Below are 27,883 nucleotides of genomic sequence, written 5' to 3'. Positions count from 1 at the left end.
TTTAAAAATATATTTTCATTTATTTTTTAAAGTTTGCAGCATTCTTTTTTGAAGTTACCTTCCTTCCTTAGGCTTTCTTTCTTTCTATTTTTTATTTTTTGAATTTTCTTTTCTTTTTTTTTTTTAAACAGCAGGTTCTTATTAGTTATCCATTTTATACATATTAGTGTATACATGTCAATCCCAATCTCCCAGTTCATCCCACCCCTGCCCCAACTTCCACTTTCCCCGCTTGGTGTCCATATATTTGTTCTCTACATCTGTGTCTCTGTTTCTGCCTGCAAACCAGTTAATCTATATGATTTTTCTAGGTTCCACATGTAAGCATTAATATACGATATTTGTTTTTCTCTTTCTGACTTACTTCACTCTGTATGACAGTCTCTAGATCCATCCACATCTCTACAAATGACCAAATTTTGTTCCTTTTTATGGCTGAGTAATATTCCATTGTATATATGTACCACATCTTTATCCATTCATCTGTCAATGGGCATTTAGGTTGTTTCCATGACCTGGCTATTGTAAATGGTGCTCTAAAGAACACTGGGGTGCATGTGTCTTTTCGAATTATGTTTTTCTCTGGGTATATGCAACGTAGTGGGATTGATGGGTCATGTGGTAATTACATTCTTAGTCCTTTAAGAAACCTCCATACTGTTCTACATAGTGGCTGTATAAATTTACATTCCCACCAACAGGGCAAGAGGGTTTCCTTTTCTCCACAACTTCTCCAACATTTGTTGTTTGTAGGTTTTCTGATTATGCTCATTCTAACTGGTGTGAGGTGATAACCTCATTGTAGTTTTGATTTCCATTTCTCTAATAGTTAGTGATGCTGAGCAGCTTTTCATGTGCTTCATTGCCATGTGTATGTCTTCCATGGAGAAATGTCTATTTAGGTCTTCTGCCTATTTTTGGATTTTTTTTTTTTTTTAATATTGAGCTGCCTGAGCTGTTTATATATTTTGGAGATTAATCCTTTGTCTGTTGATTCTTTGGCAAATATTTTCTCCCATTCTGAGGGCTGTCTTTTCATCATGTTTGTAGTTTCCTTTGCTGTGCAAAACCTTCTAAGTTTCATTAGGTCTCATTTGTTTATTTTTGTTTTTATTTCCATTACTCTAGGAGGTGGATCAAAAAAGATCTTGCTGTGATTTATGTCAAAGAGTGTTCTTCCTGTATTTTCCTCTAAGAGTTTTATAGTGTCCGGTCCTACATTTAGGTCTCCAATCCATTTTGAATTTTTATTTTTATGTGTGGTGTTAGGGAGTGTTCTAATTTCATTCTTTTACATGTAGCTGTCCAGTTTCCCCAGCACCATTTATTGAAGAGACTGTCTTTTCTCCATTTTATACCCTTGCCTCCTTTGTAATAGATTAGTTGACCATAAGTGCATGGGTTTATCTCTGGGTTTTCTATCCTGTTCCATTGATCTATATTTCTGTTTTTGTGCCAATAACATATTATCTTGATTACTGTAGCATTGTAGTATAGTCTGAAGTCAGGGAATCTGATTCCTCCAGCTCCGTTTTTTTCTCTCAAGACTGCTTTGGCTATTCGGGGTCTTTTGTGTCTCCATACAAATTTTAAGATTTTTTGTTCTAGTTCCATAAAAATGTCATTGGTAATTTGATAGGGATTGCATTGAATCTGTAGATTGCTTTGGGTATTTTAGTTATTTTCACAATGTTGATTCTTTTTTTTTTTTTTTTTTTGCTGTACGCAGGCCTCTCACTGCCGTGGCCTCTCCCATTGCGGAGAACAGTCTCTGAATGTGCAGGCCCAGCAGCCATGGCTCATGGGCCCAGCCGCTCCACGGCATGGGGGAATCCTCCCGGACCGGGGCAGGAACCTGCGTCCCCTGTATCGGTAAGTGGACTCGCAACCACTGCACCAATAAGGAGGCCCACAATGTTGATTCTTACAATCCAAAAACATAGTATATCTGTCCATCTCTTGCTATTATCTTTTTTTTTTTTTTTTTTTTTGGCTGTATGCGGGCCTCTCACTGTTGTGGCCTCCCCCGCTGCGGAGCACAGGCTCCGGACGCGCAGGCTCTGGACGCGCAGGCTCAGCGGCCATGGCTCACGGGCCCAGCCGCTCCGCGGCATATGGGATCCTCCCAGACCGGGGCACGAACCCGTATCCCCTGCATCGGCAGGCGGACTCTCAACCACTTGCGCCACCAGGGAGGCCCCTCTTGCTATTATCTTTAATTTCTTTCATCAGTGTCCTATACATTTCTGAATATAGGGCTTTTGTTTACCTAGGTAGGTTTATTCCTAGGTATTTCATTCTTTTTGTTGCAATGGTAAATGGGAGTGTTTCCTTAATTTCTCTTTCAGATTTTTCATCATTAGTGTATAGGAATGCAAGAGATTTCTGTGCATTAATTTTGTATCCTGCAACTTTACCAAATTCATTGGCTACCACTAGTAATTTTCTGGTGGCATCTTTAGGATTCTCTATATATAGTATCATGTCATCTGCCAACAGTGACAGTTTTACTTCTTATTTTCCAATTTGTATTCCTTTTATTTCTTTTTCTTCTCTGATTGCCATGGCTAAGGCTTCCAAAACTATGTTGAATAATAGTGGTGAGAGTGGACATCCTTGGCTTGTTCCTGATCTTAGAAGAAATGTTTTCATTTTTTCACCATTGAGAATGATGTTTGTTGTGGGTTTGTCCTATATGGCCTTTATTATGTTGAGGTACATTCCCTCTATGCTCACTTTCTAGAAGGTTTTTATCATAAATTGGTGTTGAATTTTGTCAGAAGCTTTTTCTGCATCTATTGAGATGATCATATGGATTTTATTCTTCAATTTGTTAATATGGTGTATCACATTGATTTATTTGCTTATGTTGAAGAATCCTTGCATCCTTGGGATAAATCCCACTTGTTCATGGTGTATTATTCTTTTAATGTGTTGTTGGATTCTGTTTGCTAGTATTTTGTTGAGGATTTTTGCATCTATATTCATCAGTGATATTGGTCTGTAATTGTCTTTTTTTGTAGTATCTTTGTCTGGTTTTGGTATCAGGGTGATGGTGGCCTCATAGAATGAGACTGGGAATGTTCCTTCCTCTGTAATTTTTTGGAAGAGTTTGAGAAGGGTGAGTGTTAGCTCTTCTCTAAATGTTTAATAGAATTCACCTGTAAAGCCATCTGGTCCTGGACTTTTGTTTGTTGGAAGATTTTAAGCATAGTTTCAATTTCATTACTTGTGATTAGTCTGTTCATATTTTCTATTTCTTCCTGGTTCAGTCATGGAAAGTTATACCATTCTAAGAATTTGTCCATTTCTTCCAAGTTGTCTGTTTTTTGGGCATAGAGTTGCTTGTAGTAGTCTCTTAGGATGCTTTGTATTTCTGCAGTTTCTGTTATAACTTCTCCTTTTTCATTTCTAATTTTATTGATCTGAGTCCTCTCCCTCTTTTTCTTGATGAATCTAGTTAATGGTTTATCAATTTTGTTTATCTTCTCAAAGAACCAGCTTTTAGTTTTATTGATCTTCGCTATTGTTTTCTTTGTTTCTATATAATTTATTTCTGCTCTGATCTTTATGATTTCTTTCCTTCTGCTCACTTTGGGTTTTGTTTGTTTTTCTTTCTCTAGTTCCTTTAGGTGTAAGTTTAGATTGTTTATTTGAGATTTTTCTTGTTTCTTGAGGTAGGCTGTATAGCTTTAAATTTCCCTCTTTGAACTGCTTTTGCTGCATCCCATAGGTTTTGGATCATCATGTTTCCATTTTCATTTGTCTCTAGGTATTTTTTGATTTCCTCTTTGATTTCTCCAGTGATCTCTTGGTTATTTAGTAATGTATTGCTTAGGTTCCATGTGTTTGTATTTTTTTATGTTTTTTTCCCTGTAATTGATTCGTAATCTCATAGTGTTGTGGTCAGAAAATATGCTTGATATGATTTCAATTTTCTTAAATTTACTGAGGCTTGATTTGTGACCCAAGTTGTGATCTATCCTGGAGAATGTTCCATGCACACTTGAGAAGAAAGTGTAATCTACTGTTTTTGGATGGAATGTCCTATAAATATCAATTAAATTTTTCTGGTCTATTGTGTCATTTAATGTTTGTGTTTCCTTATTAATTTTCTATTTGGATGATCTGTCTATTGGTGTAAGTGAGGTGTTAAAGTCCCCCACTATTATTATGTGACTGTTGATTTCCTCTCTTATAGCTGTTAGCAGTTGCCTTATGTATTGAGGTGCTCCTATGTTGGGTGCATATATATTTATAATTGTTATATCTTTTTCTTGGATCAATCCCTGGATCATGATGTAGTGTCCTTCCTTGTCTCTTGTAACATTCTTTATTTTAAAGTTTACCTTATCTGATATGAGTATTGCTACTCCAGCTTATGTTTGATTTCCATGTGCACAGAATACCTTTTTCCATTCCTTCACTTTCAGTCTGTATGTGTCCTTAGGTGTGAATTGAGTCCCTTGTAGACAGCATATATATGGGTCTTGTGTTTGTATCCATTCAGCAAACCTGTGTGTTTTGGTTGGAGCATTTAATCCATTCACGTTTAAGGTAATTATCGATATGTATGTTCCTATGACCATTTTCTTAATTGTTTTGGGTTTGTTTTTGTAGGTCCTTTTCTTCTCTTGTGTTTCCCACTTACAGAAGTTCCTTTAGCGTTTGTTGTAGAGCTGGTTTGGTGGTGCTGAGTTCTGTTAGCTTTTGCTTGTCTGTAAAGATTTTGATTTCTCCATCAAATCTGAATGAGATCCTTGCTGGGTAGAGTAATCTTGGTTGTAGGTTCTTCCCTTTCATCACTTTAAGTATATCATGCCACTCCCTTCTGGCTTGTAGAGTTTCTGCTGAGAAATCAGCTGTTAACCTTATGGGAGTTCCCTTGTATATTATTTGTCATTTATTCCTTGCTGCTTTCAATAATTTTTCTTTGTCTTTAATTTTTACCAATTTGATTATTATGTGTCTCGGCATGTTTCTCCTTGGGTTTATCCTGTATGGGACTCTCTGCACTTCCTGCACTTGGGTGGGTATTTCCTTTGCCATGTTAGGGAGTTTTTTGACTATAACCTCTTCAAATATTTTCTTGGGTCCTTTCTCTCTACTTCTCCTCTGGGACCCCTGTAACGTGAATATTGTTGTGTTTAATGTTATCCCAGAGGTCTCTTATGCTGTCTTCATTTCATTTAAGTCTTTTTTCTTTATTCTGTTCTGCAGCAGTGAAATCCAACATTTTGTCTTCCAGGTCACTTATCCATTCTTCTGCCTCAGTTATTCTGCTATTGATTCCTTCTAGTGTATTTTTCACTTCAGTTATTGTATTGTTCATCTCTGTTTGTTTACTCTATAATTCTTCTAGATCTTTTTTAAACATTTCTTTCTTCTTCTCGATCTTTGCCTCTATTCTTTTACCAAGGTCCTGGATCATCTTCACTATCATTATTCTGAATTCTTTTTCTGGAATGTTGTCTATCTCCAATTCATTTAGTTGTTTTTCTGTCGTTTTATCTTGCTCCTTCATCTGGTACATAGTCTTCTGCCTTTTCATCTTGTCTATCTTCTGTTAATGTGTTTTTTATTCCACAGGTTGCAGGATTGTAGTCCTTCTTGCTTCTGCTGTCTACCCTCTGGTCAGTTTGAACCATTTTTTAAGTTCATTGATTGTTTTAATTATTGACTATTTAATTTGCACTGATTAATTTGTGAGATATTTCTTTTTTTAATATAAAATTCAGTATTATTTTATAATTGGTTTGTAACTGGAGTACAATTGCTTTACAATGGTGTGTTGGTTTCTGCTTTATAACAAAGTGAATCAGCTTTACGTATATCCTCATATCTCCTCCCTCCTGTGTCTCCCTCCCACCCCCTCCCTATCCCACCCCTCTAGGTGGACACAGAGCACCGAGCTGATCTCCCTGTGTTATGCGCTGCTTCCCACTAGCTATGTATTTTACATTTGATAGTGTATATATGTCCATGCCACTCTCTTCTCATAGGAAATAATTCATCAAGATTTTTTTACTATTTATTCCTTTGTTTGCCCTGACAGCATCAATAATATCTCCAAATACATCAAGTAAATTTAAAATTTATAGAATTTATGGGATACTATCAATATCTTCATACTTGTTCATTCTTTAGCAGTGGTTTAAAAAAAAAAAGTAAGCCCAGTATGATTCATGATTGTCCTTTTACATTTTGTTAAAATTTTTAATATTTAAAGATATGAACCTCTAGTCACGCATTTTGCCTATTTTCCTATATATGTTTATTAAGAATTAGTTGATTTATAATGTAGTTTTGGAAGAATAACTGCAGAATGTTTGGGGAATATTTAAAAGTAAATTTTGGAGTGATGAAACATACTATTAAAAGGATATTAATTATGAAAATTAATATTCTTTAGTAAATAATATGTTTCTTTTTGTCAATTATTATATATTTACATCATCCATGGAAACTTTAAGATAGTATCTGTTGAGAAATCATATTGTTTTCTGATATTTTGCTTCCCCCACTCCTGGTTAAAAATCCATATTACATAAATATTCTCTAGATACTTGCTACATATTTGAATCATTGAGTTAATCATTGAGAATAAAGAGGTTTGTTAGAGAGAGATTATAAGGGTTTCTAAGGCCAGGGTGAGAATTTTGGACCTTTCTCACACAGCAAATAGTATCTGTTAAATTTTTGATCAGGAGAATGTGATCAAAGTTATAATTTTTGATTTGTAATATGAGTACACAGGAGTTGGGAAACTGAAAACAGTATGGCAGTCAAATAAGCACATGAAACGATGTTGAACATCACTAGGTATTACAGATGTCAAATAAAACCACAATGAGATACCATTACTTCTGTGTCCAAAGGGACAAAATAAAATAATGATAACACCAAATATAAATAATCATGTGGAGAAACTGATCACTCATACGTTGCTGGTAAGAATATAAAATGGTACAGCCACTCTGGAAAACATTTTGTTGGTTTCTTACAAAATTAAACATTCAATTACCATAAGACCCAGACAATTGTATTCTTGGTTAGTTATCCCAGGGAAATAAAAACTTAGGTTGACACAAAAATATATACATGAATGTTCATAGCATTTTTATTGATAATAGCAAAAACTGGTATCAGCCCAGATATCTTTCAACAGGTGAATGGTTAAACAAACTATAGTAAGTACATATCATGGAATATGATGCAACAATAAAAAGAAACAGATTTGATATGCACAACAACTTGGATTAATCTACAGGGAATTATGCTAAGAAAAAATTCCAAACTTAAAGGTCATGTACTGTATGATTCCATTTACAAAACATTTTTAAAATGTCAAGATTTAAAAATGGATGTTTAGATTTTAGTGGTAGCCAAAGATTTGTTATGGAAAAGGAGTTTTTAGTGAAGGCAGTAAGTGTAGTTATAAAAGAAACAGAAAATATGAACAGACCAATCACAAGTAATGAAATTGAAACTGTGATTTAAAATCTTCCAACAAAAAAAAGTCCAGGACAAGATGGTTTCACAGGTGAGTTCTATCAAACATTCAGAGGAGAGCTAACACCCACCTTTCTCAAACTCTTCCCAAAAATTACAGAGGAAAGAATACTCCAAAACTCATTCTATGAGGCCACCATCACCCTGATACCAAAACCAGACAGAAGTACTACAAAAAAAAGAAAATTACAGACCAATATCACTGATTAATATAGACGCAAAAATCCTCAACAAAATAATAGAAAACAGAATCCAGCAACACATTAAAAGGATCATACACCATGATCAAGTGGGGTTTATCCCAGGGATGCAAGGATGTTCAATATGTGCAAATCAATCAATGTGATACACCATATTAACAAATTGAAGAAAATAACCATATGATCATCTCAATAGATGCAGAAAAAGCTTTTGACAAAATTCAACACCCATTTATGATAAAAACTCCCCAGAAAGTGGGCACAGAGGGAATTACCTCAACATAATAAAGGCCATATATGACAAACCCACAGCCAACATCGTTATCAATGGTGAAAAACTGAAAGCATTTCTTCTAAGATCAGGAACAAGACAAAGATGTCCACTCTTGCCACTCTTATTCAACATAGTTTTGAAAGTCCTATCCATGGCAATCAGAGAAGTTAATGAAATAAAAGGAATCCAAATTGGAAAAGAAGAAGTATGACTGTCACTGTTTGCAGATGACATGATACTCTACATAGAAAATCTTAAAGTTGCCACCAGAAAACTACTAGAGCTAGTCAATGAATTTGGTAAGTTTGCAGGATACAAAATTAATGCACAGGAATCTCTTGCATTCTTATACACTAACAACACAAGATCAGAAAGAGAAATTAAGGAAACAATCCCATTCACCATTTCAACAAAAAGAATAAAATATCTAGGAATAAACCTACCTAAGGAGGTAAAAGACTTAGAAAACTATAAGACACTGATGAAAGAAATCAAAGATGACACAAACATATGGAGATATATACCATGTTCTTGGATTGGAAGAATCAATATTGTGAAAATGACTATATTACCCAAAGCACTCTACACATTCAATGCAATTCCCCTCCAATTACCAATGGCATTTTTTACAGAACTAGAACAAAAAATCTTTAAATTTGTATGGAGACACAAAAGACCCTGAATAGCCAAAGCAATCTTGAGAAAGAAAAACAGAGCTAGGGGAATCTGGCTCCTTGACTTCAGACTGTACTACAAAGCTACAGTAATCAAGACAATATGGTAGTGGCACAAAAACAGAAACATAAATCAATGGAACAGGATAGAAAGCCCAGAGGTAAACCCATGCACCTATGGTCAATTAGTCTATGACAAAAGAGGCAAGGATATACAATGGAGAAAAGACAGCCTCTTCAATAAGTGGTGCTGGGCAAATTGGACAGCCACATGTAAAAGAATGGAATTACAACACTCCCTAACACCATACACAAAAATAAACTCAAAATGGATTAAAGACCTAAATGTAAGACCAGACACTCTAAAACTCTTAGAGGAAAGTATAGGCAGAACATTCTTTGATATAAATCACAGCAAGATCTTTTTTGACCCACCTCCTAGAGTAATGGAAATAAAAATAAACAAATGGGACCTAATGAAACTTAGAAGGTTTTGCACAGCAAAGGAAACTATAAACAAGACAAAAAGATAGCCCTCAGAATGGGAGAAAATATATGAAGATGAATCAATGGACAAAGGATTATTCTCCAAAATATATAAACAGCTCATGCAGCTCAATGTTAATAAAACAAATAACCCAATCCAAAAATGGACAGAAGACCTAAATAGACATCTCTCCAAAGAAGACATACAGATGGCCAAGAAGCACATGGAAAGCTGCTCAACATCACTAATTATTAAAGAAATGCAAATCAAAACTACAGTGGGCTACCACCTCACGCTCATTAGAATGGGCTCTATTGGAAAATCTACAAACAACAAATGCTGGAGAGGGTGTGGAGAAAAGGGAACCCTCTTGCATTTTTGGTGAGAATGTAAATTGGTACAGCCACTATGGACAACATTATGGAGGTTCCTTAAACAACTAAAAATAGAATTACCATATGACCCAGCAGTCCCACTACTGGGCGTGTACCCAGGGAAAACCATAATTCAAAAAGACACATGCCCCCCAATGTTCTTTGCAGCACTATTTATAATAGCCAAGTCATGGAAGCAACCTAAATGCCCATTGACAGATGAATGGATAAAGAAGATGTGGTACATATATACAATGGGATATTACTCTGCCATAAAAAGGAATGAAATCGGGCCATGTGTAGAGATTTGGGTGGATCGAGAGACTGTCATACAGAGTGAAGTAAGTCTGAAAGAGAAAAACAAATGTCATATATTAACACATATAGGTGGAGTGTAGAAAATGATACAGATGAACCGGTTTGCAAGGCAGAAATAGCAACACAGATGTAGAGAACAAACATATGGACACCAAGCTGGTGGACATGAGGAGCGGGGGTGGTGGTGGTCAGATGAATTGGGAGACTGGGATTGACATGTATACACCAATATGTATAAAATAGATAACTAATAAGAGCCTCCTGTATAAGAAATACATAAAACAAAATTCAAAAATAAAATAAAATAAAATAAATAATAAAATAAATTGTTATCCCTTGGGAAAAAAAAGGGGGGCAACAGCAGAGATCTTTGTGAGGTTGACACTGTTCAATATCTTGACTGTGATGGTAAATACACAAACCCTCACAAGTGACCAGATTTTACAGAACTTAATTCATAACTGTCTACACACATACACACAAAGGAGTACGAGGAAATGTAAGACTGGTGGATTGCATCAATGCCAATATCCTGCTTTTGATGTTATACTATAGTTTTGCATAATGTTACCATTGGGGATACTGAGCAAAGTGTGCAAGAGCTCTCTGTGTATTGTTGCATATGAATCTACAATTATCTTGGTGAATTTTTCATTTAAAAAACAGAATAGCATTATTCTAGCAGTTGGACTATACAGTTTTTTTAATCAAATAGGTAAGAATTAGGTGAGAGAAAGTATATTGAGGAGAAAAATCATAAAAGAAACACAAATGTGTTCAGTAAATCTTGGGCAAGTAGAGACTAAGAAAGATTCAGTGATGTTTCCATAGTTTCAAGACAATTTATATTAAGGAAAAAAAACTAAGAAAAAGAGCTAGCTAAGTTGGCTGGATGGTTTCATTCATGCTAGGTGTATTTGTTGGCATGTTTTTATCATCGCCATTGGGAATAGGAATAATAAAAGGGGTCAATTTTAAACACATTAATTGTATGCACAACAAAATTAAAGTGGGTTACAGTCAGTTATAAAACATAAACTAAAACCTGACAGAAAAAAAGCTGGAGATTTTCCACCCAAATCCTCATGGTAAATAGTTTTTCTAAAATAAATATTTTGCATTCTTGTTTTTATTATTTGCATTTGGTTTTAGGGCTATATTTTTAACATAGAAGATAGCATAGATGAAAAAGTAAAGCTCTTCATAACAATTTTGTAACTGAATTATAATATAAATTAATAGTTAATAAGTTTAAAAAATTAAGCAAATCGAGAACATATGTCAAAATATCATATCGTGCAATTATGAACTGAATAATCAATTGGAAAATTCTTTGTAAAGTTTAAGTTCAAAGTAATGACTTTCAGATAATTATTTGTCCTAATATACCTGAATGATAAGGTAGACTTTCCTTAACAATGGTGACTCATTAAAGCCAGGTTAACTGTCATCCACCAAATGAAATTGACAATAGCTTTGACAGCAAAAATGTAAATATGTTTAAGATACCATAATTCTTGTCTCTAGTATTTGCAGATCGTGTTTTGGAAATAATATATGTATGTGAAGAATTAAATTATAGTATTAAGTAAATAATTGCTCAATAATATATTTGAAGTGATTTCACAAAATACTGCACAAATAGTTGTCAAATGAATGGTATATAACACAAAATGAAGTGTTATTTTAATAATAATTGTGTATCTTCTTTAACTCCCTATTAGAGTATAATCCTGGAGAAGGGAGGGATTATGTCTTAAAGTTATTTGAGTCACTCACAGTAGCTAGCGTGAACAATCTTTTGATGTGTAGGGAGTTAATGACAAATTAAAAAATAATGAACAAAACTATTATCCTAAAATGGTTCTTGACACAAACATTCTAATCTTCAGAAGTAAACAGTGTGTATACTTATTCTAAGGAGAGAAGTTTCCACTTGTTACTCATGTATACTTCTCCAGAGTCTAGCAAAGCCAAACACATAACAGGGGCTGAACACATTCTTTCTGAATTGTATCCAGAAGATTTCTACATGAAGGTCAAAGGGGGTTGGTATGTAACAGATACTTGGTACAAAGAAAAATTCATTCTTAAATTGTTTGCAAATACATGTACACATAAGCAAGTAAAAATAAAATTCTACACTAAAGTTGAAGCAGTACATCCCTAAAATATATTCATTATCTATTAATAATAACACTAAAATCTTATTTTGTAATAAAAATATTTGTGTGATATTTCTTTCTCTCTAGAAGTTATGTAGGAAAATATTTAAAAGAAAGTTTCAGGTGAGACTTTGTAAAATTATATGGAAAATGACCTCATATTATTTCTCTCAATGATCAGATTGATGGGTATTGGCATACCTGGAAACTACTATTTAAAAAAAAAAGTAAAGGAAAGAACATAAAATAGTCTGAAGAAAAACTAGTTGTTGAACATGCCAACATCCTAAAACTAAGTATAATTTTAGAATCTTTTAAAGTGAGATTTTTTCATTTGTAAAATTATCCAAGCACTCGAGCATATTGTGAGATATTATTTACTCTATGACTTTGTTCCCAGAGTTGGCAAAGCACATAAGCACAAATAGAAACAAGCCCTATTAGGATGGCCAGCTTATATAATACATATTTCATCATAAATCAAGATCAGGGTTCAAGGTATGAGAGTGAATAATCCATTGCCAATATTATGGAAATTTTCTGACTAATTACATCAATTCATATGAAATTTATTTAAAACTCTTTTCTAAATAGCATTAAATATTTAAATTTCAATATGTCAATTAAACTTCAGACATGGGACTTTCCTTGTATGGAAAGAAAATAATTTATCATTTTTCACCATGGCACCCTAATCTGTATAAAATCAAGTGAAGTCATACTTAGAAAGCTATTTTTAAAGTAATAAAAATTATTTTTTAGATAATTCAGTTAAACATGCTTTAAACGGAAGTATGTCTTCATTTTCTAAAGAGCTGTATTATATAGGTTTATGAAAATTTTAATTTAATAGCTCTCCTAATCATTACAAAGTAAATCTGATAATTAAGGTCTTGTTTTGTTGGTTTTCAAAGGGAGGAAACATGCATTTTATTTTCTTCATTTAAAAATAAGTAATTCTTACAAAACTTGACTTTAAAAAAGTATATATATATATATGTGTGTGTGTGTGTGTGTGTGTGTATTGTATATGTACAAACAAATACATTTACACATACTTGACATTTCACACTACTTCTCTGTGTTATTTTCTTTGTAACAAGACATTAATAGTGTCAGTTCTTTCATCTATAAACAAGGCAAATTATTGCTTTCTCCTAATCCTACTTTAAATGTGTGCTTTAGTACAAGTAAGTAATCTAAATATTTTGTTTGACATTAAAGAAGAAAAAGTTTCATGCTATCTTTACTATTTTATGAAAAGAAAGGTACAAGAAGGGTTTTCCAGAAATATTTCTGGATCCTCCACTCAGAGATGTTGCCAGAGATTTTGATTTTTTTTTTCAAAACAATCAGACTGGTTCATTAGATCACCATTTTCTTGCCAAACTCAATACTAATGAAAGTTCCCTGTGGAATTTTCATAGAAAGACTAAGCCTAGTAGCATTGCTCAATGAAACAAGTAAAAAGTAAATGGCATAATTCAATAAAGTACGGCAACAGTGGAAAGAAAGTCTTTAAAAGCAAGGTTTAAACAGCTCTTAAGGCTCTCCTGATGTTTCATCTCCCTGTAGACTAAATGCTATGAGGATCGGGGACCGATGTGTTAACCCGCTAACCTCCCATAATAGCATGACAGATGCTTCCTACCTGAAGGAGTAATGCCTGGGAGAGAGAGAAGAAGCGGGAGACTGACAGAATGCCCAGGGAGAGTATTGATCAAATGACTATTTTCTGGTAACCATTACAGAGATATGAGTTGACAGTAATTAAAATGACTTACACACTGGGATGGTTTCAAACTCAAATCTTCGACTGAAGACACCATAGCCTGCTGCTGTGCGTGCTCGAATTTGGAAGACATATACTGAAGCTGGTTTCAAGCCCTCTGCAGTTATAGTTGTCTCTTTAGATTTGATAATTGTATAGCTGGTCTCTTGGTCCTTGGATTACACATGTATATGCAATAAAAAGAAGTCAAATAATGAATTATTAATGACAGAAAATCACAGAATCAAAGATAAGAAAAAATTCAGAAACTAATGTATTTGCTATTAGTACAAATATGATATTTTACAAACAAAATCCTGTGCATCCTAGTTGTGTTAGTTATGTAGAACCTTATTAAACTATTTTCTAGAACTCATAGATGTAAGATATGTTCTCCACCCATCCACCACACTTGCCTTGGGCAGAAACAGATATGTAAATTTTAAAAATAAAATTTCTAGGAGATACACTATTTTACAAACTCTAATTTAGTATTGTTAATTGTGAGCTTGTTTTTCTCATAAATGATTTATTGGAGTGCAACTAACATGCTGCTTGTTTATAGAGGAAGGTGACAATGTCTGATATACAGCCAGGTAAGACTTATGCCTTTTATCTTTAGTGAATTTGATTTCTTTTTTAATTTTTTTTAAAATTTTATTTTATATATATTTTTATTTTTTTAACATCTTTATTGGAGTATAATTGCTTTATAATGGTGTGTTAGTTTCTGCTGTACAACAAAGTGAATCAGCTATACATAAACTTATATCCCCATATCCCTTCCCTCTTGCGTCTCCCTCCCACCCTCCCTATCTAACTCCTCCAGGTGGACACAGAGCACTGAGCTGATCTCCCTGTGCTATGTGGCTGCTTCCAACTAGCTATCTATTTTACATTTGGTAGTGTACATATATCCATGCCACTCCCTGACTTCGTCCCAGCTTACCCTTCCCCCTCCCTGTGTCCTCAACTCTATTTTCTACGTCTGTGCCTTTATTCCTGTCCTGCCCCTAGGTTCTTCAGTACTTTAAAAAAATTTTTTTTAGATTCCATATATTTGTGTTAGCATGAGGTATTTGTTTTGCTCTTTCTGAATTACTTCACTCTGTATGAAAGTCTCTAGGTCCATTCACTTCACTACAGATAACTCAATTTCATTTCTTGTTATGGCTGAATAATATTCCATTGTATGTATGTGCCATATCTTCTTTATCCAGTCATCTGTAGATGGACACTTAGGTTGCTTCCATGTCCTGGCTATTGTAAATAGCCCAGCAATGAATATTGTGGTACATGACTCTTTTTGGATTATGGTTTTCTCAGGGTATATGTCCAGTAGTGGGATTGCTGGGTCCTATGGTAGTTCTATTTTTAGTTTTTTATGGAACCTTCATACTGTTCTCCATAGTGGCTGTATCAATTTATATTCCTACCAACAGTGCAAGAGGATACCCTTTTCTCCACAGCCTCTCCAGCATTTATTGTTCGTAGATTTTTTGGTGATGGCCATTCTGACTGGTGTGAGGTGATACCTCATTGTAGATTTCTTTTTTTCTCATCAGATTTTTTTTTTTTAGTTTCTGCTTTATAACAAATTTAGTCAGTTATACATATTCATATGTTCCCATATCCCCTCCCTTTTGCGTCTCCCTCCCACCCCTCATTGTAGTTTTGATCTGCATTTCTATAATGATTAGTGATGTTGAGCATCCTTTCATGTGTTTGTTGGCAACCTGTATATCTTCTTTGGAGAAATGTCTATTTAGAACTTATTCCCATTTTTGGAAAGGGTTGTTTGTTTGTTTTTTAATATTGAGCTGCATGTGCTACTTGTATATTTTGGAGATTAACCCTTTGTCAGTTGCTTCGTAGGCAAATATTTTTTCCCATTCTGAGGCTTGTCTTTTCATCTTGTTTATGGCTTCCTTTGCTGTGCAAAAGCTTTTAAGTTTCATTAGGTCCTATTTGTTTATTTTTGTTTTTATTTCCATTTCTCTCAGAGGTGGGTCAAAAAGGATCTTGCTGTGATTTATGTCATAGAGTGTTCTCCCTATGTTATCTTCTAAGAATTTTACAGTGTCTGGCCTTACATTTAGAACTTTATTCCATTTTGAGTTTATTTTTGTGTATGGTTTTAGGGAGTGTTCTAATTTCATTCTTTTACATGTAGCTGCCCAGTTTCCCAGAACCACTTATTGAAGAGGCTGCCTTTTCTCCATTGTATATTCTTGCCTCCTTTATCAAAGTTAAGGTGACCATATGTGTGTGGGTTTATCTCTGGGCTTTCTATCCTGTTCCATTGATCTATATTTCTGTTTTTGTGCCAGTACCATGCTGTCTTGATTACTGTAGCTTTGTAGTATAGTCTGAAGTATGGGAGCCGGATTCCTCCAGCTCTGATTTTCTTTCTCAAGATTGCTTTGGCTATTTGGGATCTTTTGTGTTTCCATACAAATTGCAAAATATTTTGTTCTAGTTCTGTGAAAAATGCCATTGGTAGTTTGCTAGGGATTGCACTGAATCTGTAGATTGCTTCACGTAGCATAGTCATTTTCACAATGTTGATTCCTCTAGTCCAAGAACGTGGTATATCTCCCCATCTGTTTGTATCATCTTTAATTTCATTCATCAGTGTCTTATAGTTTTCTGCATACAGGTCTTTTTTCTTCTTAGGTAGTTTTATTCCTAGGTATTTTATTCTTTTTGTTGCAATGGTAAATGGGAGTGTTTCCTTAATTTCTCTTTCAGATTTTTCATCATTAGTGTATAAGTATGCAAGAGATTTCTGTGCATTAATTTTGTATCCTGCTAGTTTACCAAATTCATTGATTGGATCTAGTAATTTTCTGGTAACATATGTAAGATTCTTTATCATGTATCATGTCATCTGCAAACAGTGACAGTTTTACTTTTTCTTTTGCAACTTAGATTCCCTTTATTTCTTTTTCTTCTCTGATTGCTGTAGCTAAAACTTCTGAAAATATGTTGAATAATAGCTGTGAATGTGGGCAAACTTGTCTTCTTCCTGATCTTAGTGGAAATGGTTTCAGTTTTTCATCATTGAGAACGATATTGGTTGTGGGTGTGTCATATATGTCCTTTATTATGTTGAGCTAAGGTCCCTCTATGCTTACTTTCTGGAGAGTTTTTACCATAAATGTTGAATTTGTCAAAAGTTTTCTATACATCTATTGAGGTGATCATATGGTTTTTCTCCTTTATTTGTCAATATGGTGTATCACATTGATTGATTTGTATATATTGAAGAATCCTTGCATTCCTGGAATAAATCCCACTTGATCATGGTGTACGATCCTTTTAATGTGCTGTTGGATTCTGTTTGCTAGTATTTTGTTGAGGATTTTTGCATCTATGTTAATCAGTGCTATTGGTCCGTAGTTTTCTTTTTTTGTGACATCTTGGTCTGGTTTTGGTATCAGGGTCATGGTGGTGTCATAGAATGAGTTTGGGAATTTTCCTCCCTCTGCTATATTTCAGAGGAGTTTGAGAGGACAGGTGTTAGCTCTTCTCTAAATGTTTGATAGAATTTGCCTGTGAAGCCATCTGGTCCTGGGCTTTTCTTTATTGGAAGATTTTAAATCACAGACTCAATTTCAGTGCTTGTGATTGGTCTGTTTATATTTTCTATTTCTTCATGGTTCAGTCTTGGGAGGTTGTGCTTTTCTAAGAATTTGACCATTTCTTCCAGGTTGTCCATTTTATTGGTATATAGTTGCTTGTAGTAATCTCTCATGATCCTTTGTATTTCTGCACTGTCAGTTGTTACTTCTTCTTTTTCATTTCTAATTGTATTGATTTGAGTATTCTCCCTTCTTTTCTTGATCAGTCATGATTTCTTTCCTTCTGCTAACTTTGGGGGTTTTTTCTTCTTTTTTATCTAGTTGCTTTAGTTTTAAGGTTAGGTTGTTTATTTGAGATGGTTCTGGTTCCTTGAGGTAGGATTGTATTGCTGTAAACTTCCCTCTAAGAACTGCCTTTGTGTCATCCCATAGGTTTTGAGTCATCTTGTTTTCCTTGTCATTTGTTTCTACATATTTTTTGATTTCCTCTTTGATTTCTTCAGTGATCTCTTGGTTATTTAGTAGTGTATTGTTTAGCCTCCATGTGTTTGTACTTTTACACATTTTTTTGCTGTAATTGATATCTAGTCTCATAGCATTGTGGTAAGAAAAGATACTTGAAACAATTTCAATTTTCTTAAATTTACCAAAGTTTGATTTGTGACCCAAGATATGATCTATCCTGAAGAATGTTCCATGAGCTCTTGAGAAGAAAGTGTATACTGTTGTTTTTGGATGGAATGTCCTATAAATATCAAACAAGTTCATATTGTTTAATGTATCATTTAAAGGTTGTGTTTCCTTATTTATTTTCATTTTGGATTATCTGTCCACTGGTGAAAGTGGGGTGTTAAAGTTGCTTACTATGATTGTGTTACTGTTGATTTCCCCTTTTATGGCTATCAGCATTTGCCTTAAGTATTGAGGTGCTCCTAAATTTGGTCCATAAATATTTACAATTGTTAATGGATTGATTAATTGGACCAATCCATTGATCATTATGTGGGGTCCTTCTTTGTATCTTGCAATAGTCTTTACTTAAAGTCTATTTTGCCTGTTATGAGAATTGCTACTCCAGCTTTCTTTTGATTTCCATTTGCATGGAATATCTTTTTCCATCCCCTCATTTTCAGTCTGTATGTGTCCCTAGGTCTGAAGTGGGTCTCTTGTAGGCAGCATATATATGGGTCTTGTTTTTGTAACCATTCAGCCAGTCCATGTCTTTTGGTTGCTGCATTTAATCTATTTACATTTAAGGTAGTTATCAATAATTGTGTTGTTACTACCATTTTCTTAATTGTTTTGAGTTTGTTATTGTAGGTCTGTTCCTTCTCTTGTGTTTCCTGCCAACCAAGTTCCTTTAGGATTTGTTATAAAGCTGGTGTGGTGGTGCTGAATTCTCTTAGCTTTTGCTTGTCTGTAAAGGTTTCAATTTCTCCATCAAATCTGAATGAGATCCTTGCTGGGTTGAGTAATCTTGGTTGTAGGTTTTTCTCTTTCATCACTTTAAATATGTCCTGCCAGTATGGGGATTCCCTTGTATGTTATTTGTTGTTTTACCTTGCTGCTTTTAATATTTTTTCTTTGTATTTAATTTTTGATAGTTTGATTAATATGTGTCTTGGCATGTTTCTCCTTGGATTTATCTTGTATGGGACTCTCTACGCCTCCTGCACTTGATTGACTATTTCCTTTCCCATATTAGGGAAGTTTTCAACTATAATATCTTGAAAGATTTTCTCAGTCCCTTTCTTTTTCTCTTCTCCTTCTGGGACCCTTATGGATTGAATGTTGGTGCCTTTAATGTTGTCCCAGAGGTCTCTGAGACTGTCTTCAATTCTTTTCATTCCTTTTTCTTTATTGTGTTCTGCAGTAGTTATTTCCACTCTTTTATCTTCCAGGTCACTTATTCATTCTTCTGCATCAGTTATTCTGTTATTGATTCCTTCTAGAGAATTTTTACTTTCATTTATTGTGCTGTTCATCATTGTTTGTTTGCTCTTTAGTTCTTCTAGTGCTGTCTTAAATGTTTCTTTTATTTTCTCCATTCTATTTGCAAGATATTTGATCATCTTTACTATCATTACCCTGAATTCTTTTTCAGGTAGACTGCCTATTTCCTCTTCATTTCTTTGATCTGGTGGGTTTTACCTTGCTTCTTCATCTGCTGTGTATTTCTCTGTCTTCTTATTTTGCTTAACTTACTGTGTTTGGTGTCTCCTTTCTGCAAGCTGCAGGTTCATGGTTCCCCTTGTTTTTGGTGTGTGTCCCCAGTGGGTAAGGTTCATTCAGTGGGTTGTGTAGGCTTCCTGGTGGAGAGGACTTTGACCTTTGTTCTGGTGGATGAGGCTGGATTTTGTCTTTCTGGTGGGCCAGACTGCATCCGGTGGTGTGTTTTGGCGTGTCTGTGACCTTAGTATGATTTTAGGCAGCCTCTCTGCTAACAGGTGGGTCTGTTTTCCTGTCTTGCTAGTTGATTGTCATAGGGTGTCCTGTAGTGTAGCTTCCTGTTCGTTGAGTGGAGCTGGGTCTTAGCATTGAGATGGAGATCTCTGTGAGAGCTTTTGTCACTTGATATTACATGGGGCCAGGAGGTCTCTGGTTGACCAATGTCCTGAACTCGTCTCTCTCACCTCAGAGGCTCAGGGTTGACACCCGGCTGCAGCACCAAGGCTATGATTGTGGAGGCTTGGTGATTCCAAAATCTGATATAGTAGGCCAGCAGGCCAGATATTCTGGGAAGAGTTGCAACCCAAATGAAGACCACTGGCAGAATCCCTTGAATTTGATTTCTAATCATATTTAGGGGTTGGGAGAGGAATGTGAACTTCACTGGAGAAATTTAATTTTAACTCATTAAGTCGAAACAGAGAGTTTTAAAGAAAAATTTCACATAAGCAAAATATTTTTTTCCTTTTTAAAAACTTCGTTTTTTCACTTTCATGTGTTTGTGCTAGGTTAGTAGTGAATGGAGATGAAGGGGCAAAAGTCACTGAAAAGATAGCTTTGGAAAGTGAAACAGAGAGGAACTATTCCTATTTTGACTGCTAACAAAAGTCTAGACAAACCATCTATAACTCCTCATTATTTCTGAAGTTACCACTCTGAATATAAAGATTTAATACACATTACATGCTTTGAACTTTCTCTTCCCTTATGTTTTTCTGTGTGAATTTTTGGCTAAGTTTGTTTTTCTCCTTAAGGTCTTTTCACATGTAGTAAATTTCTGATAGATATTATAGGATGAATTAAAGATAGGTTATGGTTAGAGATATTATTCCCCCCCACCTTTTTTTTTTGCGGTACATGGGCCTCTCACTGTTGTGGCCTCTCCCGTTGCAGAGCACAGGCTCTGGACGCACAGGCCCAGTGGCCATGGTTCATGGGCCCAACCTCTCCGTGGCATGTGGGATCCTCCCAGACCAGAGCATGAACCCGTGTCCCCTGAATCGGCAGGCGGACTCTCAACCACTGCATCACCAGGGAAGCCCTATTCCCCTTTTTTAAGAATTGGCCTTTACTTAAAATAACTTATTGATGCCTGTAAATCATTATTTTCTAAATATTTCAGGGAATTTTGTCTTTACAAGTAGAAAAAAATGTATTGATTTTTAAAAATGATCCAAGGGGAACAACATGCAAAGGATTTATTTCTCCTAAATGAGTGAAAAACATTGAAAACAAGAAAATAACATTTACTTCTCAAGCACTCTAGTAGGGAATAAGGTTATTATTTAATGTTCATAATGCTATTAAAAAGTAAAACAAATGCAAACCACACTTTTTGTCCCTTGAAGTTTACAGCATGCCATGCTGTGCCTTTAGTGTGAACGCTGAAATCACGTGCTAAAACACGGCAAACCCAGTTTTTCTTTTATCCTCAGTTTCCTTATCTGTAAAATTGGGATAAAAATTGGTGGCTGGATATCCTCACAGAGATGTTGTAAGAATGAAACAGGTAATGCATGTGAAAACATGTATTAAACTGTAAAGCACATGTTTTAATTGTCATAATTATTATTTTAATATTTTTCTAATTTGACACATCAAACTCAACTTCTAACCATATTCTATGCTACCACCAATACAATCTAAAATAAACAATGGGTACATATTCTTCCCTTAAAGCAGTTTACCATTCCTCATTTAATACATTCAAAACATATAAAATTTTCTTAGGGTTATGTATATCCAAATTTCTCTCTAGATAGATATGGTTCAAATTCTAATCCAAATATGCTTTTCTGATTCCGTCTACATAAACAATTGATCTTTGTTTTTTTAATGCTCACGTTAGTTTAAGTGCCTAGTCTCTAAAGTGTTTAGGAAACTTTGTTAGAGTTTTAAAAGAATTTAAAGTAGAAAAATAAATTCTATAAAGTTTTACCTAGTAATGTCAGTCATTTTCTTCACTCAGAAATATTTATTGATCTTGTGTACTCTATTACCCCTTCTATTTGCTAGGGGTAGAACAGTAAAAAAAAAAAGCAGGCAATTTCTTGATGTGTTCCTTTTTAAAGGGGTAAATAGCTTCTATAAACTATTGTAGTTACTGATACTCTGAGTACACTCAAGTTTATGACTGAATGTGTAAGAGTTTCTTAGTAATATTATCCTTTCCAGTTTGGCTGTGATTGAATCAGTAATTTTCAGTAAAAACTGATAAAGTATACATTCGCTACTATTTGCATTTTGTTTAAAGGGAATTTGAGTTCATGAGAAAAATCTAGACAAAACTGAAGTTATGATTCTGGTATATTTGATATAATTAGGATTTTTACATGAAGTATTAACATTTACACGTAAAGTAAGATTTTTTTAAAATGAAAAATAGCATAGGAATATCAGGGTTATAATTCCAACCATGTTATTAACCAAGTACATGTGTAAATGTGGGTATGCAACTCAACCTAAGTTGTTTTCTTTTTTAAAATAGGATGAAATTATTTATCAAGACTCTGTGAGGACACAGAGATAGAGATAATATACATAGCACCCAGCACAATCTTCTGAGCATTAGAGCTTCTAGGTAAATTTGATTTTACCCTATAGTATGATGGCAAATTCTTCTACTGAAAAGAAAAAAAAAATTAAAAGCTTACATGATTGTAACTCTTAACTATTGAAAAAGTAGAAATTGATAATTTTGTCAAAAATAGAAAAAAAATCATTGCAAGGAAATTGGAATGCTGTTCCTTGACATAATGTATAATCTAACATCAGTTGATTATAAAAAATTATACAACATTCCATCTGATTTATCTGTTAACATTAAGTATGTCTCAGTGGTTCCTTATTGTGGGTCTAATGGTACGTTGTCTCCTTGAGTTAGTTGAATACTATATTATTGAAGAGATTTAGCGAATATATCTTAGGGATCAAAACCCATAAATACACATTTTGAATCCTCGAATTATCTTCTAAAATTTGCTTCTGATCCACTCCTTTAAATCATCCTCATAAATTCCTCCATTTCACAAACCTATATACATATCTTCAGCACCCACAACCAAATGTTTCCAAGTCCTTGGTCAGGGTAGTGGTTTGCTGCCTTCATGCCCCAGCTGAGCAAATGAGCTACATTCCCCAGCTGCTTAGCAAACACTGTTCACAGGCAGTGAGGGGAGGGCCTCAGCAGAAGGAGACAGCTGGCAAACACCCTGCCAAAGGGCAGCTTCCCTTTGCCTCTGTCTTTAATTAAGAGATGGCAATGGGCCCATCACCATGCAGGAGCAGAGAGACCCAATGACCTCTATTAGAGCAGGGCAATCACAGGCGGAAATGCCAGCTGGCAAATGTGTGAGCCCTGGAAAGCTCTGCCACCTGTGTCTGGCCAAGAGCCATCCAATAAATTGGTGGTATCATTCTGAAGATTCAAAATGAGCTCTGGAAACCTATCAGGACCCCCACCTCAATACATGGTATAAAAGCTCATTATCCTTTTTTTTTTCTTCTTCTTAAAGTGTTAAAAAAAAAAACCCCAACATTTTTGTGTATTTTACTGGTGTGTTCAATAATTTTGCTTGGCAAAAAGTCGGGTATTAGTATCTTCTCTGTAAAATGGAAAACACTGACCAAAAGTTAACTTCCCCAAAATAATATATGAGGGTTGCTGTGTTAAAAGCATGTAGGTAGGCAACTTGTTATTCATTTATTGAGAATATGAATAGAAATCTTTTTTCCCAAAATCATTTTTCTCACTTTCAGTTATGCAGATAATAGAATGTATTAATACAGCTTTAAATATAAAATATTAAATGTAAAACCAAATCTTACTGAAATAAATATAAACATGAACTATAAAGAAAATACTTCCACAACATGGATAAAATTACTTAGAATGAACATTAATAGAATGCCCAACCACTTGTCTGCCCCACCACTTGTTGAGTAACTCCTTGTTTTAACAGAAGCAGCAGCTTAAAAAAAAAATACTTGCTCCAAATGAATATTGTGCATATGAGACTCATGCATATGCTGGGAAGTAAGAGTAAAAACAATCGAAGGTTACACATAAGGGGAAAAAATCAGGACAATTTCCTTAAAGACAAAAAAATAGAAAAACAAACTCATTGGTCCAGTTAGTTGTTTCAGGTAAAGAAAAACTATGCAGGAAAACAAGTACTTGTTAAACTTTTAGTCATCCTGCTGTTGAACTTTATTTCATCTAAGATATGTATGTTCAAATATATAGTTTTCATAGTACAGTTATTTTAAAATGTCATTATGCACCTCAACTTCTTTTAAAATCAATTTTAATTACAATAAAAATCTGGAAACTTAAAATGTTTACAAAAGAGTTCATATATATATATATATATATATATATATATATATATATATATATATATTTGCCTAGCTTTGCATTAGTATGCAGTAATAAAGCTTACAAAAACTTGAAAAAGGAATGTAAACATTAATTTAACCAATTGTTTTTGGATACAGCATGTGCTTAAATTGTAGACTTCTAGCATTGGCAATTCAGTTTGGACCACTACTCCCAGAGAAACGGGAATCAGTGAGGGTATTAATATTATAACATTTTATTTGATTTACCCTATATTTTTTTTCGGTAAACACTGTAAATCTTATCTCAACATAGCTTTGTCTCAGAAGTATTTTCTTAGGACACTCTTGGTGAATAATGTATTAAATAATATATTTTTTTCTGAAATATAAGTATCTTCATTTGTGTTTACTAATAATACACTAGCTACATGTAATGCCACCAGCAAATCATTCCTAGAGACAACTATTTCAAACATGATAATTGAGCTTTTATTTATCTATTTATAAAATGAATATATGAATATTGTATAGACATCCAAAACCTAAAAAGAATGTAGATAACCTCACTCTCCCCCACATAAACTTGGCTGTTTTGTTCTCTGTTGTATCTCTACACGGGTAATTGTTGAGTCAATGATGAAAGAAGCAATTAAAAAATGCTATGAATTGGGACTTCCCTATGGCACAGTGGTTTAGAATCTGCCTGCCAATGCAGGGGGCCTGGGTTTGAGCCCTGATCCGGGAAGACCCCACATGCCGTGAAGCAACTAAGCCCGTGCACCATAACTACTGAGCCTGAGCTCTAGAGCCCGTGTGCCACAACTACTGAAGCCCACGTGCCTACAGCCCATGCTCCGCAACAAGAAAAGCCACAATAAGAAGCCCACACACTGCAATGAAGAGTAGCCTCTGCTTGCAACAACTACAGAAAGCCTGTGTGCAGCAACGAAAACAAATGCGGCCAAATAAGTAAATAAATAAAATTTATTTTAAAAAAATCAGTTGCAAGAAAGCTTTTTAACAAATGCTATGAATTACTTCAATGTATTTCAATGTTGTATCTATAATCTTTCATCTATGCATATAAATGGAATGTTGAATTTTTAAGTAACTTTCATTAACAGGATATCAGTATTTCTCATGATACTTTTGCATTAGTATAAGTGGGGCCATTCATTTCCCCTCTCGTTTCCAATGTTCTACTTTGGACAATTTCTTAGGTATTGCAGAGTAAGTTTTTGAACTTCCACCCTTTTCATTCTTCCCTAAGAGAGAAGGAGCAATGTCTCTGGGAGTTTGGGAGAAGCAACTGGGTAAGTGTGGCTGAGCCCTTCCTTCCCTTCTCTTTTGGGATCTGCTTCTCTGCATTGTTTCAGCAACCTTTTATACTCCTACTTCCATAGGACACATATGTCTGGGCCAGGGTCTCCTATCCACCTCTTAGAGACTAGTTTGGGCACTCATCTATCTTTACCTGGTCTGTTAGAACTCAGGTTGTTCTAAGTAGTGTATGCCATTCAGATCTAGTCTGTACAAAAAATCACAATAAAATAGGGTGGGAGTTGTCACTTCCAACATGGAAGCAACAAGGTGGCTACATATCTAAGCCAAATATTCCAGTCCAGCTTTAGAAATTATAAGTTCATCTTTAGTTTCCACCTGTTTATTCCTTTATCAATAACTCATTTGGTTGTGGATTCAGAAAAGAGGAAGAGGGATGATTATTGCCTTCAGATTTCAACAACTATTATGGCAAAACATGTGAGAGTGGACCTAGGAGCCAACTCAGTGAAGAAGAGGAAATCAGGAAACTATAGGGAATGTGAAGCATACATTTCCAATTTTATGCCCTTACATTTTTAAAATAAATTTTATGCTACAGTGTTAGATTTTTGTTATAGATTTTTTTAAATTATAAGGTACATATACACCTTATCTGCCTATACGTCCTTAATAATATAGGTATTATGCAGGGTTACTGACCATAAGAATATGTTTTTCCCTGTGGTACACTGCAGTTACTACTGAAGGTTAACAACTCCAGTGTTTAGGACACTTTGAAAATGTCCTATGACTTCAACTTTTAATTAATGCTGTGAACCCTAGTTAAGCTAATGTTAGACTCTACAGCAGTATCCTGGCAGTGTAAACTATTTGGCAGCAGCAGAACACAAATGAAATGCTCCCTGTACACTTCCAGCCTTCATAATCATGACTGCAAGTCAATTGTCATTGATTTACACATAAAATTCCAACACGCTTTTCTACAAATTGGATAACTGCAGTTGCTAAAATTTAAAAAAAAAAAGAAGAAGAAGAAGAGAAAGGATATTCTTTATTCTTAGTCCCACCTTTTCAAAATATTTGATTTCATACTCCAGGATGATTCCATTGGGGCGATCTGGCTCTTGCCAAGACAAAGAGATGCTGTTTTTTGCAATTTTCCCCTTTTTCACATTGGTGACTGGAGAGGGAGCTGCAAAATAAAGAGTAGCATGATTAACAGAGCCTTGAAATTACACCTGTCTATAATGTATATTGGGCATTCTTGACATGTAGAAGAATAAAAATCCCAAATAATTAAATTTTAATTTTACTTGGAAACAATTATACTTTATATACAAGTTTTTACAGATTTTGAAGTGTTTTAAAAAATATAAATCAACTAATATCCTGAGTATTTTCTATAATAAAATTGTAGTCACATAGAATCTTAAGTCTACATTTTCTCTATAAAATTTAGATACATAAATTATCTTACTTTTTATAGAATAAAGATGTTCTTGATGGCCTTATGTATATTCTATATTCCTAAAATTTATGGACTCTGTATAATAAATCCCATTACACTATTAATACATAATTATCTATATTACCACATTTTCACGACATTAAAACTCTTATAATTTCTTATTTTTGAAATCATATGGGTCCTATAACCACTGAAAATTCATACCTTAAATATAGTGGAGTTTTTCTTAAAAATATGCTATTAAACATGTTAATATATTGAAAACAATAGCAAATAAAAGAGACATTTTCCTTCATTTCCATTTCCCCAAATATTTCAATAGAAATCACAATTGCTTATGGTGTTCATTGCTATTTGCCAGTGTCTATTAAATGACACTGATGAAAATAGAAAAAAAGATATGCTATTTTAGGTATATCTGAATATTTTGAATTTGAAGTCACACACATATGAATATTTATTTCAACATCCATTTTTATCAATTTGCTAAGACTTGTATAGACTCTGGGTTTGACACCATAAAGAGGTATTGACAAATACTTTTCTTGATGTAGGTAACCTTTATTTTTGTAGTTTTCAGCTTTTATAGACAACCAAGGAAAAAAACCATCATGGACTACTGAATGGTATATATATATATATATATATATATATATATATATAAACACACACATATAATATGTGTGTGTATGTATAAAGAGATAGAGAAATAATATATAATATACATATTTTATATATAAAATATATATGTATATACATATTTCATAACATATATACATTATATTTTTATATATACATATACATTTATATAATGTATACATATAATAAGATGGAAAAGAGGCTAGTCATAGTGAGTAGTGTATAACCACAGGCTTAGCCCTATGTGAACAGTATTAGACATCTGGTGAGATTAAAATTTAAAGATATGTTATATACATATATATGTATAGTATTTCTAACTATTTTAATTTCCAGCAGTGTCC

The 27,883-nt window shown here is 34.2% G+C and overlaps 1 protein-coding gene across 4 annotated transcripts in view; it reads right to left on the bottom strand.

Moving 5' to 3' along the window:
- Positions 1-27,883, bottom strand: part of EPHA5 (EPH receptor A5) — a 323,812-nt gene that overhangs the window by 86,678 nt on the left and 209,251 nt on the right. For all 4 annotated transcript variants that reach the window (XM_060109012.1, XM_060109001.1, XM_060108993.1 and 1 more), the window contains exons 6-7: positions 26,500-26,624; positions 13,789-13,948 (exon numbers count right to left, since the gene is read on the bottom strand). In XM_060109012.1, coding sequence (XP_059964995.1) covers positions 13,789-13,948; positions 26,500-26,624 — 285 coding nt within the window. The remainder of the gene's footprint in view (positions 1-13,788; positions 13,949-26,499; positions 26,625-27,883) is intronic.

Source organism: Mesoplodon densirostris, chromosome 1 (assembly GCF_025265405.1).
Source record: "Mesoplodon densirostris isolate mMesDen1 chromosome 1, mMesDen1 primary haplotype, whole genome shotgun sequence".
Classification (NCBI taxonomy): Eukaryota; Metazoa; Chordata; class Mammalia; order Artiodactyla; family Ziphiidae; genus Mesoplodon; species Mesoplodon densirostris.
Note: the sequence above shows the minus strand (reverse complement) of the source record. Positions and strands in the feature narration are given on the sequence as shown.